General features: G+C 37.5%; 1 protein-coding gene across 1 annotated transcript in view; it reads right to left on the bottom strand.

The window, feature by feature from the left end:
* Positions 1 to 20,078, bottom strand: part of LOC122531297 (probable G-protein coupled receptor 158) — a 130,414-nt gene that overhangs the window by 75,188 nt on the left and 35,148 nt on the right. The window contains exons 3-4 of the mRNA XM_043659099.1: positions 12,699 to 12,822; positions 12,289 to 12,432 (exon numbers count right to left, since the gene is read on the bottom strand). Of these exons, the coding sequence (XP_043515034.1) occupies positions 12,289 to 12,432; positions 12,699 to 12,822 (268 nt within the window). The remainder of the gene's footprint in view (positions 1 to 12,288; positions 12,433 to 12,698; positions 12,823 to 20,078) is intronic.

The following is a 20,078-nucleotide window of genomic DNA, read 5'->3' as shown; positions in this document are numbered from 1 at the left end:
GTGTACTTTTGCAAATGATTATTTATCGTTGAGAGTTCTGAGAAACGAGGTTCAAAGAACGACGAAGATAAGGGGGGCAAGGCCTAACTCTGCCAGCCAGACGTCGACGAATTGATAATCGATTCCCGGCAAATTGGATCGGCCCGGTGAATGGAATCGCGAGTATTCCCACACGCTGGAATTAAGTCCCGATTTCAGGAGAATGAGTGGAATTGGAATGGGAACTCCTCTGGGGGAAGAAGATTCCAAATTGGGCCAAATTTTGGGCAAGCGATTCCCGAGGAGTTTTAACAGCAAGTCGGCGAAACTTTGGAATCTCTGTGAATGTCTCGATTCTCGGGCATCTCGAGACTACAATGAGACACAGCGAAGTGGAACAAGAACGGAGGAAGACTCGGGGAACGAGCGAGGGTGCGAATTTTCGAGTCTCAGTTCAGTATCAAGTGCTCGGTTCCGGTTATTTAAATTCTGGTAGTTTTTCACGCTTCTGGAAAACAGCAGCTCCGGAAAACCCAATTAATCCACGGACGGGTGATCCAATTTTCCACAACGGAGCCAGCCGAAAAAAGAGAAATAAAGACTTCAATACGAATCCCACCAAAGTCATTGTCAAACGCGGACAATAGTCCCACAATCTACCCAACCTGACTTGACCCTTCTCCGACCGGGAAGTCACAGACGCAAAAATAGCAGCCTTTCAATTTCGAAAAAGGGAGCGAAACTCGAGGGAGGAGAGCGAACAGAAACGAGGATCGTGAACGCGTCGAGACATTAGCGGACAAAGGAATCACAGTGACAATAATCCCTTTCAACGACAGCCTTGGTGGTGGCACGTTTCGGCTAGGAAATATAGAATCGAGAGGAGTGCCAATCTGGTCTTTATTGTCTCGTTTATTTCGTCGTTTCCGATAATGATATTTCTGGGATATTTCGTTGGAAGGAAGGCAACGTTGGCTGACTGACCTGGAGGACGAATTGTTCCAACGATTCGCGACACTGCTAATTAAGGTACTGCTAATTAAGGGGGGGCATGTTTTCATTTTTAGAAGCCTTCGAATCCACTGAAAAGTGAACTCTGTGCTTCAATTCTTTTTTTTTTTTTGTCTGTCAGTGAGTACTTGTGTGTAGTTTGAAATTGTGGACTCTCGACAGATTGATTTAGCTGGCGTTTATTGTTCCAACGAAATGTTAAAACGAAAAGCAGAGAGGCCAGAATCGGGCCAAGTTCGATCGGATTCAGGGTGTGGATTATTCTTAGAACAAGCGAAACGCACGGCCAATTTCTACAAATTTTTAGAAGAGTTTCAGGGAATGAATTAACACGTCGTTGGGAAGTCAGGAAAATTAGAAAATTTTTCTTGCTTGAAAAAGGAAGGAATCAGATTGCTCCGAGTAATCTTCCATGCCATCGATTTTTTTTTTTTTTTAACAGAAATAAAGCTGCAACGTGCAACACAGCAGCGCGACACGAGACGCGGCGGCTGTTGTTTCATTTTTGGAACGATCGTGACCTGGTTTTGACACGTGTTTATGATGGATAAGATCATGGTGAGTATGGCTCTCTATTTTTACGGACGGTGTAGAGCTTCGTTTGCGATTGGGGCGAAGATGAGGTTGACTTTTCCTTGGGAGGATTGTGACCCGGTTTCACACGTGTTTACGATACGATCGGATCGTGGCGAGAAAGTTTTTTCTTCTTCTTCTTTCTATTTGACGTCGACGAGCAAGGACGTTGCTTCCTTCATGGAAGCTCGTGAAACTTCGGAAAGTCTGACGTCGTTTCTTCTTTGGACAGACAGCGGCCTGGTTTGACAGATTTGTCTGTGATGTATGTGATATATCACGAGCATATGGGTTTGGCAAATTTTCCACTAAGAGTGAAGAGCTCTATTTTCAATCGAGGAAGCTCGTTCGTGCGATGAACAGAAGATTAAAGAAATCTTACGGCTGAAACAAAGAAATCCTGCTCAACAACTGACAGGAGAACATACACCGATTTTCATTGACATTTGGCATAAACGTAGTTCTCGAAAAAATATTTGACACGTAATTTTTTTTTTTTATTGACAATCGTCGAAAACTCCAAAAGTTGGGAGACCCAAACACACATTGTATATTTCACTGAAGATCCAATTCTCGCGTAAACTGAGGAAAGTACCATTATTCAATTAAACCAAAAGTAGTATGTAAATAGTATTTTTCAGTTCAGACAGTACATTTAAGGAGCCGTATATTTCGCGAGCATTCTGAACCAGATTCCAACCTCAAATCCAGCTTCACAATTGACACACAACGATTTCGAGAGCCTCCATTCTTGAGATCAATATCTTTCTCTCGCGCGTTACGCCTTTCCTCGAATCTATCACAGATTCCCGAGGGATTTAGTAAATAGAAGGCGATCTGAGAAAGTACAGCTGATCCATGATTCAACGAGTTCTGAAACCCTTCGGGTTCAATTGACCAGCGGGATTTGCCTTACCGACGCCGAAAAAAGATTCCATATTCCACACGTCATACTAACCGTCCCGGACGGCCCGACGAATTAATAACGTTCCGTTTGGAAAGCCAATGGGAAAATCGTTTCGCCATCCGGTGCAGGTGCGCTCGTCAAATCCGGCGAGGAACTTCGAATGACAGTGCGGATGACAGCGTGGTTGCTGTCGATAACTATTTTCACGCGAAGGAACGAACGAGCCGACAGTCTACTCCGGCATGATGGTTATACGTATAGGGTGCTCGAGAAAAATGGTGTCCGACCGAACAGCCAAGGACGAGACGCGGGATGGCTGGTCGTAACGCTGGTGATTTATGGCTGATCCTGAGGTGTTTCTCCTTCGGATGGCGAGACTTACGTTCACGTTGGAAATGAAAATTTACAGCCTGACAGCGCTTTAAAACCCCTCTCTCTCTCTCTTTGACATGTCAAAAGAGACGCGATCTTTAATTTTTCTTCCCTCACTTTTCTTTTTTTCGTTTCGTAAAAATAGTGAGCCGTTTTCTTGGAAGAAACTGTTAATTTCTGCGCCTAATTTTATGTACAATCGTATTAAATACGTAATTGTCGCGATGTAGTATTTACTAGTATAACAATTACAACCGCGTGTAAAATATTTTCTGGCTGAATGTTTAAACAAGTTTTTGATTCAGGTTTGGAAGAACTTTTCTAATTACACGTAAAATACAATTATTATAATTAATATTATAAAGTATGTAAATTATAAATATTTTTTCTTGGCTCAATCCTATCTTTCCCATCAAAGCTTTGATTTTGTAAAATATTAAATTATTAATCTTTGCCAGAGAGTAATTAATTTAGTAATTAAGTAATTGTCGCGATGTAGTATTTACTAGTATAGTATAACAATTATAACCGCGTGTAAAATATTTTCTGGCTGAATGTTTAAAAAAGTTTTTGATTCAGGTTTGGAAGAACTTTTCTAATTACACGTAAAATACAACTATTATAATTAATATTATAAAGTATGTAAATTATAAATATTTTTTCTTGGCTCAATCCTATCTTTCCCATCAGAGCTTTGATTTTGTAAGGTATTAAATTATTAATCTTTGCCAGAGAGTAATTAATTTCTAACCGAAAGTTATTTACAAGTTATAACTAGGCTCTGGATCTTTTATGCATTTATGGAAACTTTGCAAGTGGAAAAACACAAGCATATAAAATATCCAAAGCTATTATGATATTTGTTACATAAAAATATTGTGGATTATTAAAAATTATAAAATTATTATATATAATATTATAAAATTATTAATATATTATTATTATATATAATATTATAAAATTATTAATATATTATTATTATATATAATATTATAAATTATTAATATATTATTATTATATATAATATTATAAAATTATTAATATAATATTATTATATTTAATATTATAAAATTATTATTATATATAATATTATAAAATTATTATATATAATATTATTAATATAATATTATTATTATATATAATATTATAAAATTATTATATATAATATTATTAATACAATATTATTATTATATATAAAATTATTGTACCTGTTGTAACATTTATTACATAAAAGAAACAAACAATCCTGCCAAGGGTTCCATTCCCTTAATTATACATCTGTGACATTACTTTGAAAATATTTTCGAAACACGTTTAAAAAACCGCAGTCTAATCAGAACTAATCGGCAGAACGCTCTCTGAGAAACTCTCCGAGGAACTTTCACGCCTAGGGAATATCATTGGTAGTTACCAGAGGGGATCTAGTAACTTTTTCGTTCGATCAGTTGACCAAGGATAAGCACGGGACGCGACTCTTGGACGCTCGAATAATTCCCTATCGATTAAGACGAGGGGTTCTCGATAAGCCGCGAGTTCAAATCCCGCAAGTTTAATTCACCTTAGCCACGGACGATTGAATCCAGGTAATGAATTCCGTCACCGCCGCTGAATATCATCGTCGCCATTTTTCGTTGCAGACGACATACTAGATTCGAAACTTTTTCGGCGAGAATTTTCACAAGCATCAGCGTTTCGATGTACAATGGATTTGATAAGCATCGAAACTATCGCAAGTTATATAAATGAAAAAGAATCGTACAGAATCGTTCTTCTCAATGGTGATCTCACATCGTGTAGAGGATTAAGAATTAAGAATTTCTTTCGCGATTAGATCCACCATTGCGATCAGTCATCACTTTGCAACCAATTTTTCTTCTTTTTACGATTACACGATTGTTTCTTTTCAGTATTTTAATCACTTATGTTGAATATTACGATTGAAAAGCTCAAGAAAACATCTTGTCATTCTATAATTTAATTGACTATTATATTTAACACAATCAGTTGAATTACAACTGAAGGCAATAATGTAAAAATTGTATATAAAGAAAAATTAGATTAGATTTTTCTTCTTCCTTCGGATGATGATTCCTAGATTACGCAAAGTACGAGTTAGAATACGAGAATACTTCTCTCTTGGAGGATTGTAAAGAGAAAATTGTGCATAACGAATTACATGCAAATTATACAGGGTGTTTCAGTTCGGGAACTGATTGTATGCCTAAAAGTAATGAAAAAAAGTCATATAAATATATGTCCTATCTGTCTTCGTTTATGAGATACAATGAATTTTCTGTTTTAATTACTTTTTACAAAGGATGCTCGAAATGACCACGTTGCATTTGAAGACAAGCCTGCACGCGTCTTGTCATTGATCTGGTTACTCTCTCTATCGTTCCTGGTGTTTCTCGAATTTGTCGGAAGTCTTGCTCTATTCTATTTCGTAGTATTTCAGCATTTTCAATCGACGTTGCGTATACAATCGATTTTAAATGTCCCCCACAAATGAAAATCTAATGGATTCAAATCCGGACAACGAGCAGGCCATGCAATAGGACCTTCACGACCAATCCATTTATTTGCAAAGTGTTGATTTAAAAATTGCCTAGCCACTCGGCTAAAATGCGGCGGAGCTCCATCATGCATAAACCGCATACGAAGTCAAATATCGACTGGAACTTCTTCTAATATTTCGTGTAAACGCGTGCTGTTAGTTTCCCATCAAGAGAAAAAGATCCAATTAAAAATTTATCAATTATTCCTGCCCATACGTTTAAACTAAACTGGTGTTGATGGTCTTGAATGCACAATAACATATGGGTTTTCTTCATCCCACTTATGATTATTATGAAAATTGAATGTACCATCCCTGGTAAAACTAGCTTGCTAGAGTTTGCTCTGTTTATAAAATTCATTATATCTCACAAACGAAGACAAATAGGACATATATATTTATATGACTTTTTTTTCATTACTTTTAGGCGTACAATCAGCTCCCGAAGTTACGAAACACCCTGTATATACTCGCAGCTTGATTTACGAAGAAACTTAAACGACGTAATTGCGTTTAAAATTTTCAAACGATCTCCGAACTTTTTTATCATCTCCCAGGTGGTTGAGAAAGCAAAAGAGAGAAATAGAGGGGCAACTTACCGCTGGAAAGCGATAGAAATTATTTCATTTGCACAGCTCCACCGAGTCCAGATTAATCCCCAGACAGTCGTAACAAAAGGCTGGGAGGAGAAAAGGAGCAGGGATGGAGTGAAAAAAAGATTGCTCACGAAACTGCCATTTTTTCCTTCCTTTTTTCTCTCTTTCTCCTCGAACGGAGAATGTGCGGAGTTCCGTGGCAACGTGCCAGAGCAACAAATACCGCGTCTTCCGCAGAGAGCCATTGGCACGAGGCTGCGATGTTAAGTACGCCGAATACCGAATTTCGCCAATTTTTCATTCGAGCTCGCCAACGACTTCCTTCCCCTCCTGCCCGAGAGAAAATTTCTCCACGAAAAATTCCGAGGACGGGTCATCGAGTCAAATGCGCCCGATCCCGTCCGTAAATCACCGGACGACAAAATGAAGATATTCGGTTCGATCGCGGTGGTAGTTAGGCAGTTAATCAAACCAGATCAGCTTGGAATTTTTTGTTCCGAAATTGTAATATTTTCTCAGTTTTATAGTATAATTAAGTACACTTAAGTAAACATTTAAGTATATTTAAGTAAATTTAGTATTTAAGTAAAACTTAAGTAAATTTAGTATTTAAGTAAAATTTAAGTAAATTTAGTATTTAAGTAAAACGAAAATGGGCAAAACAAATAATAAATTTATTACTTCTCAATCATTTCCATCCAGGTGGTGTCACACCGACGAGCTCGAAAAGAAAGCGACGAATTATTGTATACGGTTCGGTCGCTCGTTATGGTCCGCAATCAGTGGCCAGCGCAAGTGGTTAATAAACACCGCCCCCTCGTCGTATATGCGTCAAAGTCTGCGCGTGTCTGGTCGATGCGATCGAACGTTTTTTCCTTCGCGTCTTTCTCAACAACCTCCTCTGACAAAAGGTGGAAAAAAAGTATTGAAAAAAAGGGGAGGAGAGAATAAGGAAAAGATTTCAAGGAGAAACTTCGCAAACCACTTTCAACGAAAGATCGGTATCGTTGTTTAAATTATACGACGGCGATCGCTCAAGATCGAGCTTTCCGCAACACCGTGAAAGGGGGAAATCACGCGAGCCACGAAAATTACTTTATACCGGGGGTATAGCGCGCGCGATACAAAACTCGGCCTGGTTACGTTCGTTCTCATATTTTCCATTAACCCGTCACGTGAACCAGAACTGCACGTCACAGACGACGTTGAGCAAGTAAATGGAGAGAGTAAGGGAGAAAAATAAATGACCCAATTCTTCGTCGGAAACTTTGCATTTCTGAACGAGTATCTAATCGAGGGAACGTCAGGTCTCGTATATTAAATTTCATACAGTCCGTGTCCCTTCTGTTCGAGGGCAAGCGTAACACGTGATGACGAAAACTTCGTTCCATTGGGTGCGCGATCGAACGCCGAATTCGTGTAAACTTCTTCCGATATTCTCGTTTTAGAGGGAGCAATCATCTGTTTCCGGATTAATAGGGCTGTTACTGCCGTGAATGACTGTTAATCGCGATGGGAAAATATGCGAGCCTAGTTCGGTGAAAGAGATTCGCCCGGAGAAAAAGATTTATAAAATTATCGACAAGGAAAAATTACGTCGAATGGAAAAATAAATTTCCCCTATGGGAAACTATGTACGCGATATATCCGAAAGTGATTAAACACGCAAAAGGAACTTCGAAAGTATCTTCTTGAAAAACTAAATAAACAAAATGTGCAAGAAAAAAATTTGATACACGAAACATTCAAAAAGAATCAAATGCTCGAAAATCTTCGAAATATAAAAATACACTAAATACACAAAATATAAAAAAAAAAAAAAATTGAATACACGAAACGTTCAAAAAGAATTAAATGCTCGAAAATCTTCGAAATATAAATACACATTAAATACACGAAATATATATAAAAAAAAATTGAATAGATAAAACATTAAAAAAGAATTAAATGCTCGAAAATCTTCGAAATATAAAAATACACTAAGTACACGAAATATAAAAAAAAAAAAATTGAATACATAAAACATTCAAAAAGAATTAAATGCTCGAAAATCTTCGAAATATAAAAATACACTAAATACACGAAATATAAAAAAAAATTGAATACATAAAACATTAAAAAAGAATTAAGTGCGCAAGAATCTTCGAAATATTAAAAAAGAAAGAAAAAATCTACGATCCCCACAGCGCGAAGGAATCTAATCACCTTCGAGGGATTACGAAGCTGCATTGTCCAACAAGCGCCATAACCATAAACGTACCGTCTGTAACGCCGAATACGACCCTCGTCGCAACGATTTTTCACGGCGCGTAACCGAGTTCTAGCGAAATCTCTACCCTCTGACGGCTATAATATCCGACGTTTACGTTTATTCGTCGCGCGAAGCTCGTTAAAATCAGCGGGTTTCTCATCTTTTGACCGAGAACAGGCGAATGCAATGTTCGCCTGGTTTCCCGGCTGGTGTAACATCGAGAGGTTTAACCTTTTGCCTGTTAGCGGTGGCTTGGCAGCATTAATTACACCCAAGGACTGGCCTTTTGCAGGGGACGCGTGTTCCCCGGTCATTTATCAGCAATTACGAGGCGGCCCGTGTTAATTGAATACCCGGGGCACCGGCAAAAATACGAAGAGCCCGATTTTCGTCGATTTCGCTGACTGTTCCTGTCATTCGCTGCTCGGAAATATACAGGGTGATTCACGTGACTTACACGCTCGCTTTTCAATTACGCGTCTAATGAAAAATTTATGTATTTATAAAAAAAGTACAAATTAAATGTATTTAATAATACGAAAGTTGTATGATTTCAAGGGATTTCATCATTTGGGAGGGGGAGTCATCTTTATTTTTTTTTTTAGTCGAATCATAACATATATATATTTTTCATGAATCGGAAGAATATTACGTTCTAAGTAAAAAATATTACGTTCTTAAGTAAAAAAATATTAAACCACATGGTTGAGGAGATATTGTACAATAATTTGTTTCATTCGAGAATGAAAACCATAGTACACAAATTATCGTCAAGTTAATTAAATAATTAATTGTGTTAAACAATTTTTTATTAGACAGATAATATAAAAGTTATTTCAGGTGTGCAAGTTACGTGAATCAGCCTTGTATAATATTTCGAGGTAATTTTACAACTAACAGGGTTGTTTCTGTTAGTTGGACTTCTATTTAAGTTTAGTTAAGTTTAGTTATGTTTGAGTTTATTTAAGTCGGAGGTTAATTTTACAGCTGCACGTATAAGGATGGATTTTTTTTTTTTTTTTTACGTCGAATTCGTTATTCTAGTTGAAAAGAAAATTTAATAATATTATATGATCGTGTTATCAATATTTTTGTTTCATAATTACTGCGTTTTTAACTTACAACTGTAAACGACGTTTGTTATGAAGCTTCGACATTTGATACGGATTTTAAATTTTTGATGAATCTTCGAGGTGAATATGTATTTCAATTTGTGGAGGTAGCGGAAATGTACGAACAAAATTGTGGTCTTACGTTGTGGCTCGACTGTAATTTCACCTACCAAGAATTCTTCACAAACTCGCGAGCATGATAAATGCACGGAAACGCAACACCATTGGAATATTACGAATGAAATATGAATAATGAAGTTATCGAGGGAACAAGACTCGAATTTCATTCACGTTAGAAATCTGATATACAAACGGACAATCGATACTGCAACTAACAAACGTAACAACGTAAGATAATATTAGTTCGATAGAATTTCCTGAGATTTCCTAAATTAATAAAAATTCCAACATGCTCATCTCGAATATGTCTAACATTGATTTAACAGAATCTCGTAAAATTTCCCAAGTTAACTTTCAAATTTAATGTCTCTTAAATCGACGACACTTGAAATTTCTCGAATCGACCAAATTTCGGATATTTTAAATTTAAAATTTAAGAAAAGAAAGAATTTCCAACTTTTCAAATTTAAAATTTAAGGAAAAAACTTTTCAAACTTTTTAAGAAAAAAATTTTAAACTCCTTAAACTTAGAAATTTAAGAAAAAGAATCACTGAAATTCAAAAGATGGAAATTTTCACTCCGCGCGATTGAAAAAAAAAAAAAGAATTCACAAAATTCTTGGACGAAGAGGATAATTCGCACAATCTACCGATCTTTCGCCCGTGACCATCGAAACCTAATACCAAAACTTCCTATCGTCCGCGATCACGACTAGGCGAAATTCCCCTTTGTTCGAAACAATAGGGAGTATACTGCTGACTAGGTTGGTCCCTTTGAATTATTCGCGGCGAAGCGTGGTCCCTAGTGAAACTGAATTGCTGGACACAGTCCTTGGACCATTCGAAACAATTTTCAGGCCTAGTTCCAGACTGGACCACTCTCGCCAGTGTTAGGCAGTCGCACTGGGGCTGTCTCTGAATTAGGTGACTAGAACGAGAGAGTTGGTGATTGGTAGATAGGCTGGGATCACCAGCTATCCTGAAGCTAATTTATCACGGACGTAACTCGACGAACGTGGCCCGATCTAAAATGATTTGATCAGCTAGTTCGATCACGGTTTATTGTTAGGCTGATGGGGGACTGAGAAGCATCTGTAGATTGATCTAAGGATGAGGTAGAGAATGGATTCTCCAACAGCAGAACTATCAATTTATAATTTTTAGACTAACAGACTAGTTAAATTAACAAACTAATAATCTAATTAATTCAGTAATTAATTGATAGACTAGTAGAATGCCAGACTGATTAGGCTAATAGGCTAACAGACTCATTGGTTTAACAGACTAATAGACTGCTAGAGAATAATAAATAGATTTCAAATCAGGCGAAATTTAATTGCAAGACTGATAGCTTTTAGACTAACTTTTAGACTAATAGATTAACAAACTAGCAATCTGATAAATTAATTCAGTAATTGATCAATAGGCTAGCAGACTGATTAGGCTAAGATTCATTGGCCTAACTAATTTAATTGTACAATTATCGACTGATGATGCTCCGCGAGAGATAAAAAGTTCACATTACATTTTCGATTATCATCGAAATCTAATAACAACAATGTTTACGTGCTTCTTCCTCTGAATCTTCACGTTGCACTGCAAACATTTACACAAAAGATATCGTGTTACCTATTTACTGACCCGGATAGAAAGTAATAGGAGAATCCCACGCTCTAATTGGGTATTAAAGCACCAGAGAACTTGGTCTCCTCTTCAGAACCTACCGAGATCCTTCCGTACCAAACTCTTGAGTCAACACTAAGAGAGGGAGACGCTTGAAGAAGTCCGGCTGTCGGGTCGAGACTCAGACCGGAAGGAAAAAATTGAGATTTTATCTTTTTCAATTTTTGTTTCTCTCTCTTTCTCTTTCTTTCTTTCTCTCAATGTGACTGATGATAGATGGTCGGCAAGGTTATTTCAAGCTTCTGATCAACAAAAAGAGAGAAAGAGGAAACAAAAGAGGATTCAAGAGCGTTTAACCAAGCAACACTCGAGGGAAGCTGGAGGTTAATTTATAGGAGGGCTGCTTTGAAAGATCCTTGCAAGAAAGAATGTCACGTGACCTGGAAGTGACTGCCTCGACTGACATTGTACATGATTTTTACTTGCAAAAGGACGACAAGTTGCAGATAAAGGGACTGGCTAGAATTGTAAAATTCTTTCACAGTTGATGTGATTGTAAATCCATATCAGACTATTGGTCGATTAGTCCAGGGGATTAGAAGTGTTTGAGAAGATTTAAGAACTTTTTTAGCAGTTGTACAGGTTTCTAAGAGTCGTCTGACTTTTAGATATTGTAGATATTGAAATTTGGTAGAAAAGTTATTGTAGAAGATTAGATGAATACAGATCAAATTCAATTGTTTCTGAGGCAAACGAATAGGCTAGTGAACAAACTAATACAAACTAATTGAAATATTATACTAATACATACTTAATAGATAGCTTAATAGCTTAACAGACTAGTTGGAATAATAGGTTAATAGACCAGGGTACAGTGAAAGAAGATTTAAAATAATTTTGGACTTTTTTAAGACTTTAAATGGAACCATATTAACATGGAGTTATAAGTAATAAAATATAAGATAATCTAAGGTAATGTATAATAAATGTAAGGCTAGCAGCTGGATATCCTGGTTGAAATAATAAATTAATGGACTAACTGATTAATAATAATAGATTAATAGACTGATAAATTGATAGACTGGAAAACTACTTAAAATCATTTTTTAAATGAAAGTTTCTCTTTTAAGACTTTGCCATAATTAATGAACCATAAATGACCAAATACAAGATAAATTCTCAAGACTTACCATCATCAATTTCTCGAACTCTTCCTCGATCACGGTGCCATTGTAGTATCGATTGGGAGACTTGGTGTCTGGATAGTAGAAACCACGTTTGCAGATGCATCGATAGCTTCCACGACGGAATCCAAGTCCTGGAATCGCGATGCACTGCAATACGAAACGATAATTAAATGTCAACGAAGAAACTAATAATTCAACTGACCTACGTAAAACATTTAATGTTAATCGTGAAAGAAATGGAAGATTTTTAAAGAGATTTCAAGAACTTCAATCGGACGCACTTTTATTTCTGATTTTCTAATCTCTCGTTTATTTTTTTTTTTTCTTTTTTAATACATGCATGAATTCGTATACAGAACTTTCATTTCATTATCTCTTATCGTCCATTGGCTAACAATAAGAAATTCACTGACCTCGGTGGTTCGTTTTTTGCATTTGTCGCTCGCTGCAAAAATGTTCAACTGGGTGGATTCAGGTGGCAGGGGGCACTGATCTATATCCAGCCTGCGTAGATCAATGTCGATTCCACTCGTCCCCCTGAAACAAGTAATCGTTCAAATAATTATTTACACGCGTGTCTACTTTCTCGCGCGATAATTAATTTGTTTATTTATTTATTTATCTATCAACGAGGAGGGAAGCACGAGTTATTAAACAGGCAGGGCAACAGAGACGAAATTGAGCAGTCGTTAATGAACCAGAGGCTACTAGTAATTGACTGGAAGTCATATTAGAGGGAGGACAAGGTTATTTCTATCGAAATTCGTGTCTCCATGTCTGGCATAATGGACGGCAGTGTCAAACGCCGGAGTGTGCAACGCGTAAAGCTATCGACCGTTCCATCAATTTATTATGCAATAAAGCTTCAGTTAATGTCTCTTGCCTGAAGGCAATCTGCCTCCTCTTGCTCCAAAGATAATATATCCCAGAATTAGACTGCGTTCACGTACCTACAGAATCGCACCACCTGCATTATTCACTTTCAATTTGATTTTTTCAATCTTTTCTCAAAAATTCTCATTCCCAATTTTCTTCCTTTTTGAATTTTTCTCTTTTTATTTAATTACACTTTCTTCCCTCTTTCGCCGGTCTTTATCTTTCACCCTAAAGAAATATTCTCTACTTTATTTTTCTTCCCTTAAACGTACTGAACTTTTATTAAGAACGTTATAGCTTCCTTTATTTGAATTTCCTTCACCCTGTTTCCCTTTTTTCGAATTTTTCTTTCCTCAAAATTTTTCTTCATGAACATCTTCCTTAACTTGAATTTCTCCTTCATCGTATTTTCATTTTTTTTGAATTTTCCTCCCCTTAAAATATTTTTTTATTAAATCTTCCTTTACTTGAATTTTCCTTTAAAATCTTTCTTTACAACGCTTCCTTCAACTTGAATTCCTCTTTACTCAATTGCCCTTCCCTTGCACGTTCCTTAACTACATCTTCTTCCCTTCAAATTTTCCTTTATTTCCACTCACTTTTTATTTATCCTTCTCTCTCCTTTCGCTCCTTCATTTTTATTTCACCCCGCGCGCAATTCCGCATAACAGCGCGCATGGTAAACGCTAATACATCTACGTTGAAAGCCTCTGCCTGCCGAATTCTCGCGACTATTGCGCCCGTGTGCCATCTTGCCAGAGACGATACACTTCAAATAATGTACGAGGCACCACAAAACGCCGCCTTGATTAATTTACCTTCCGCCTGCGAAGTACGTGCTCTCTATCGTTAATGACAAGACACGAGCAAGTCCAACAAAACACGGCAACGGCAATATTTATTGCAATCACGAACAGAGAGGCAGACGCCTCGGAGTTTGACGAAGGCGTTATTATTTCCGGCGAAAATATCCCTCTTCCCCCCTCCCCGAGATAGTAGATTTCGTTTTTACACTTCGACTCGACGTTTCTCATTTCTGCATTCTCATTAATCTTTCGTCCTTTGAAGAACAGTCCAGACCAGTCGCGAGAAAGAATTCTTTCTTGCATTTCTTCTAAATGAAAATTTAACTTTCCAACTTTTTCTCTATCACAGAAGTTGATAGTGTTCGAAGCTGATAGTCATTTAGGCTTCGAACATTCGCTTTTCAAATGACGAAAATTATGTGTCATGTGCTTAGGTGGGGCATGGTGAAAGTAAGGTTAGGAACCACTGATCTAGACAGTATTGTAAATAATAAATCACGTCGCGAGAAAGAATTCTTTCTTGCATTTCTTCTAAATGAAAATTTAACTTTCCAACTTTTTCTCTATCACAGAAGTTGATAGTGTTCGAAGCTGATAGTCATTTAGGCTTCGAACATTCGCTTTTCAAATGACGAAAATTATGTGTCATGTGCTTAGGTGGGGCATGGCGAAAGTAAGGTTAGGAACCACTGATCTAGACAGTATTGTAAATAATAAATCACGTCGCGAGAAAGAATTCTTTCTTGCATTTCTTCTAAATGAAAATTTAACTTTCCAACTTTTTCTCTATCACAGAAGTTGATAGTGTTCGAAGCTGATAGTCATTTAGGCTTCGAACATTCGCTTTTCAAATGACGAAAATTATGTGTCATGTGCTTAGGTGGGGCATGGCAAAAGTAAGGTTAGAAACCACTGATCTAGACAGTATTGTAAATAATAAATCACGTCGCGAGGAAGAATTCTTTCTTGCATTTNNTCTAAATGAAAATTTAACTTTCCAACTTTTTCTCTATCACAGAAGTTGATAGTGTTCGAAGCTGATAGTCATTTAGGCTTCGAACATTCGCTTTTCAAATGACGAAAATTATGTGTCATGTGCTTAGGTGAAGCATGGTAAAAGTAAGATCTAGACAGTATTGTAAATAATAAATCACGAACACATTTCGAGATGGTCATTCTGTCAAATTAATTTCGAACTCTGTCGAATCCTTTTTTTCCTCTCAGTTAATCAACGAGACTGATGAACGTTGAATTCAATTATTGTCGAATAACGTTCAGTATTCTAATTTCGAAGCGAATTCGATTCCAATTACATTATTCGCCGATGGAATTCTGATCTCAGCGGGCAGTGTGAAATAAAATAAAATCAGACACTCGAAATTACGCGCGGTCGACCAGCCGTGAATCGCTGTTGCTGCGCTCTGTTATTAATTGAACTTCCAGTGACTACGATAATCACAATATAACGCAGCAGGTGACAGTAACTGTTGTATACCAATTTTCCAACAACAATACGGATGTTATATTAAGTTACATGAAATCACAATGACAGTCGTGACAACTGCAATCAACGGCTCGTCAATTTAAAAGTGGATGAAGAATGAAAGAAGAGGACAATACCGAAATTCAAAGTTGTTCAAAAGAACGCGCCGAGGTGCTCGATGCGTCGGGTCGCCGGGCAATTCAAAAGATTCTATAATTAAATTGAAACAGAGGGGCTGTAGGGGGCTGCCAAGTGTTTCGCAGAGACGAGACGAGACGTAAATAATCTCGGTATCTGTTGAACACGAGCAACGACAACCGGCTCGTCCGGCTGCAATTAACAATTAATCAAGCATCCCCCAAGCGTTCTCCAGTTTCATTCGACGAAAGCGTCTAATCCTTACCAGCTCTCTCTCTCTCTCTCTCTCTGTGTGTATGTGTGTGTGTGTTGCCTTTGCGCAGTTTCCTTCTGTTGCTGAAGTTAAATTCGCCGTGCTCTCGCGGAACGTTTCCCACCGGGAGCGAGGGAAATGACAATGGGGAATTGTTTGCCAGCCAGCGTCGACAGTAAAATATTCGCTGCGAGGATTATAAAGAGAAAGGATTATCAAGAAGACTGAGGGAGAAAACAGGGGAATACCTCGAACGAAGATGCACAATCGTGCGCTCTCGTTTCGGACAGACTTCTGCTAGATTACGAAAGAATAATAACCAACATCGGCGCGTTGCTTTTTGCGAACGAAGGAGGAGAACCTCTAACGCGATTATGGAACGGTGTTGCAACGTTTCCTTTTCGTCGTCCTTTTTCTTTTCCTCTCTCTGTTTTTTTTTCCTCCTTTTTTCCTCTTCTTCCTTTGAAGAGGGGAGGAGGGAACATTTGTTTCTGGTTGTTAAATTAAGTGAAAAGTTGGTCCGTGTACTACTTGTACTACTTGTTACGCCGTGCAACACTGGCGACGGCTGATTTACAATGGATCTACTCCACTCGTTTACGAAGCAACGTGTTTCCGCTACTGACTGCGTTTCCTCGACAAATATTTGGCTGTTAGATCATATTAAGTTGGGTCGTCGTTTTTGACACGTTGGATCGTTAAATACAAAATTTGATTAGTAGCGAATCTAATTCGACTGTTCCGTGAGGTAACAGTCGAACTAGATATTTGTCAGAAGATTTTATTATTAAATTAAACGGAGAATTTATCATATTATGATTATTAAATTAAACGGAGAATTTATACGTTATTGTTATTCTTCTGTCCGATTAACAATAGATCTGCTCACGAAGCGGGCATTGGTATGCTTTATTATTGATAGAATGGATTCAAAACAAAGTCAGGAGAGACAGAACGGATTTAGAATAGAGTTGGAACACTTTCTGGCAAATATTTGGTTAGGTTAGATTCGATGATTTAATTCAAATTAATTCAAATTATTGAATTAAACAGAAATTTCTGTTTTTGTCCGACCGAAAGTGGATCTGTTCTACTTGCCTCTCTCGCAGATACATTTTATTATTTATATTAATATTCGTTAGAAAATTATACACGCGTTGATGCATTACAAATTAATTGACATATGTTTAACACACAATCAGTCATCTGTCTGGTCAATAACTGAAACGTTCCACTCACCTCGCTGATATTCGAGAGAGCTTATCCCAGTATTATAAATGACCCATTTCTTTTAGTTTTACTTTTTTTTCATTTCTATTTAAATTCTTAACAATTGACTCGTCTGACGAATAACCTAATTCATTGTACAGTTGACCATAGACGTTCGTGATGTTACACTATTACGAAACGAAAGCTTTCCAATTCTAGTCAAGTCTACCTGTCTGACCAACAACTGGGACAGTCTACTCATTACACATTGATTTATACCCCTCACTACTGTACTCTTCAACCATACGTACGACTTTCTTGTCCGACTACAAATTTACCTCGATCACTTCATTAATCACCGAGTGAAATTTCGCACTGGGCTTCCAAACAAGGCTAAAACTAGTTTTGTTTCGATTTCGTTGGTGACCCGTATTCCGATCAGGCAACTTGCCTATTCTCTTTGGCCGACAATAGGAATTTACTTTCATCGGCTGATCAAACATTTACTCGCTCTCCTTGGCCACGGGACAACAACAAAACACTGTCTGGACAATGCATCGTCGATTCACCGCGAGATCGAAATATTTTCGACGCTGACCCAACGTTCGCAGAAACCCTTTTCGCCTGTTCGATCGATATATCCTCAATCTAATCAGCAGTGATTGATCCCCGTCACTGGCCGGCCAAATAATTTATCCACTCGCCTTGACCAACAACAACAAGCAACAGATACAGCTCGTCTGGCTGATTAATAACTGACCTATTTCACTCGCCCATGCACACCAACCAACGGCCTCTTTCCACCTGGCTAGCCAATAACTTACTTATATTCCCTTATCTGCCGGTTAACCGAAACCCGTGTCACCTGTCCGGCCGCTAACTTACCCATTTCCCTTGACCGATAAGAACTTGATTTACACTACTCGCGCCTGGCCAATAATCGATCTACTCTGCAACTCGCTGACTATTGCACGCGTACGTGCTCCAACTTCGAACAGCGCGTGCACTTTCGCTCCTAGGTGGGTTGAAAGAGCGCCTGAAATGAAATGAAAATTGACAGTCGAAGGTGGCCGATCTCCGTTTCTAAGTGGACTTGGACATCAGGCACAATTGCTGGAACATTCTCGGTGAAATAATGAAGACACAGCGTTGCCTATTTTCATTGTTTAAACGACAGTTTAGACTGGGTTTTATCTTTCAAATGAAAAAGTATCGAAAAAGTGGAAATTGTCTCAACGTCTTGTACAAAATATTGCAAATTGCTCGGGCGTAAAGCTGAGACATTGAAAATCCAAGGGTTTCGACTCTTACAAGTTTGACGAAAATTTCTGACAAATCGGAAAGACAATTCCACCTGACTGCTCACTCAATCGCAATCCCGTCATTAATATTAAATATTATAATGCACATAATATTATCATTATCATTAATATTAATTAAATTATACAATATTGCAATCACAATTGAAGCAAATTGCAATTAAATGTTACATATCACTGTAGAAAGATTATCAAATATTTTTCTATCGAAAATTCCCTCAAGCCGCCGCAGAAGACAATTCCGAAGAGAAGGTAATTTTCTTTATCTCGCCGTCTTTCAGTTTCTTCTTTTTACTCCCCTCCCCCCTCCCCACCCCTCCCTCCGTCCTCACAGATAATAGCTGATAATGGCGAGATGGTTCGGTATCGGTTGCCGGTGGAGGATTACCGGCGCGGAAAATCAGAGATGGCTGGTGTGGTAGGATGTTCGTAATTCCCGCGAAACGAGGGATCGATGGAAAGCGTCGAAATGCGGTGAACACGGTAAACCAGGGGGTTACCGGGGAGCCGAGCATCGAGTATGTTAATTCGCGCCGTCCAGGCAAACCGCCAATCGGTGTACGAACCGTTAAACTTCCACCGATAATGGCCGGGGCTGGCACTTACGTGTAAGTGAAATGCGAGCAGTGGAATTTCACGCGGTTTTCCGTTTTTCACCGCCTTTTTTTTTTTTTTTTTTTCTTTTNTTTCTGTTTTAATAGATGCGCTTTTCTCTATTTTAAAATTGTGTTTTTTTCTGTTTTAATAAATACCTTTTTTTTTTTTTTTTTTTTTTTAACAAAATTTAACAATATCGCAGTCGATTATTACCCGCTCGTTTCAACATAATTAAATTATTTTAGAACGCAAATATTAACAATATTCTAATTAATATGATCAGAAACTTGGTTCTGGAGTGTAATTAAATTAATTTAGAATGTAATTGGATTGTTCCGCAAGAGTATACAATCAAACGTGTATTCTTCGTATTTAATTGTTCCGTACGAGCCTGCATTTATTATCATTCGATATTACGTCGAATAGATTAATTCGGATTTGTTGGAAACTATTTGTTGAATTATTGATCGATGCTTGTTGGAATTGTTTATTAAATCAGCAGCGTAACGCTTGACACAACTATTTACAGGATTACCGGCTGATGTTCATCAGGATTATTTATTAAATTGCTAATGCATGCCTGATCCAACTATTTGTGAAATTATCGATTGACGTTCGTTCGGGATTATTTATTGAATTGGCTATGCGTGTTTAACACAAATGTCTGACTGACGTCCGACAGGATTACTCGCTGAATTGTCAATTCTCGTGTTTGCCAGGTGACCGTCCAACAAATTATTGACCCTCTCATTACGATCGTCCGTCGAACGACTACATTTACATCGCGCGTTTATCAAACATCCGTTTAGCAAAAATTTCAATCGAGCCTGTCCACTGAAGGTTGACTGCAAAATCAACAACAATTGCCAGGAGTTAACAATTAAACTGAAAATTACACTGAAATTGTATCTCTTTCTTTTTGGAAAATTAAAATCCACTTGGTTCACGGTAGTTTGAAAATTAACAATTAGGAGTTGACAATTCGAATGAGACTGAAAATTACACTGAAATTGCTTTTTCTTTTTTCTTTCTTTTTTTTTTTTTTTAGAAAAATTGAGATTCACTTGGTTTGAAGACTTAAAGAAGAATTCGGTTAATACGACATTAACGAC

This window comes from Frieseomelitta varia, unplaced genomic scaffold, assembly GCF_011392965.1.
Source record: "Frieseomelitta varia isolate USP_RPSP 00005682 unplaced genomic scaffold, Fvar_1.2 scaffold_384, whole genome shotgun sequence".
Classification (NCBI taxonomy): Eukaryota; Metazoa; Arthropoda; class Insecta; order Hymenoptera; family Apidae; genus Frieseomelitta; species Frieseomelitta varia.
The sequence above is the reverse complement of the archived record's forward strand: the minus strand, read 5'-3'. Positions and strand labels throughout refer to the sequence as shown.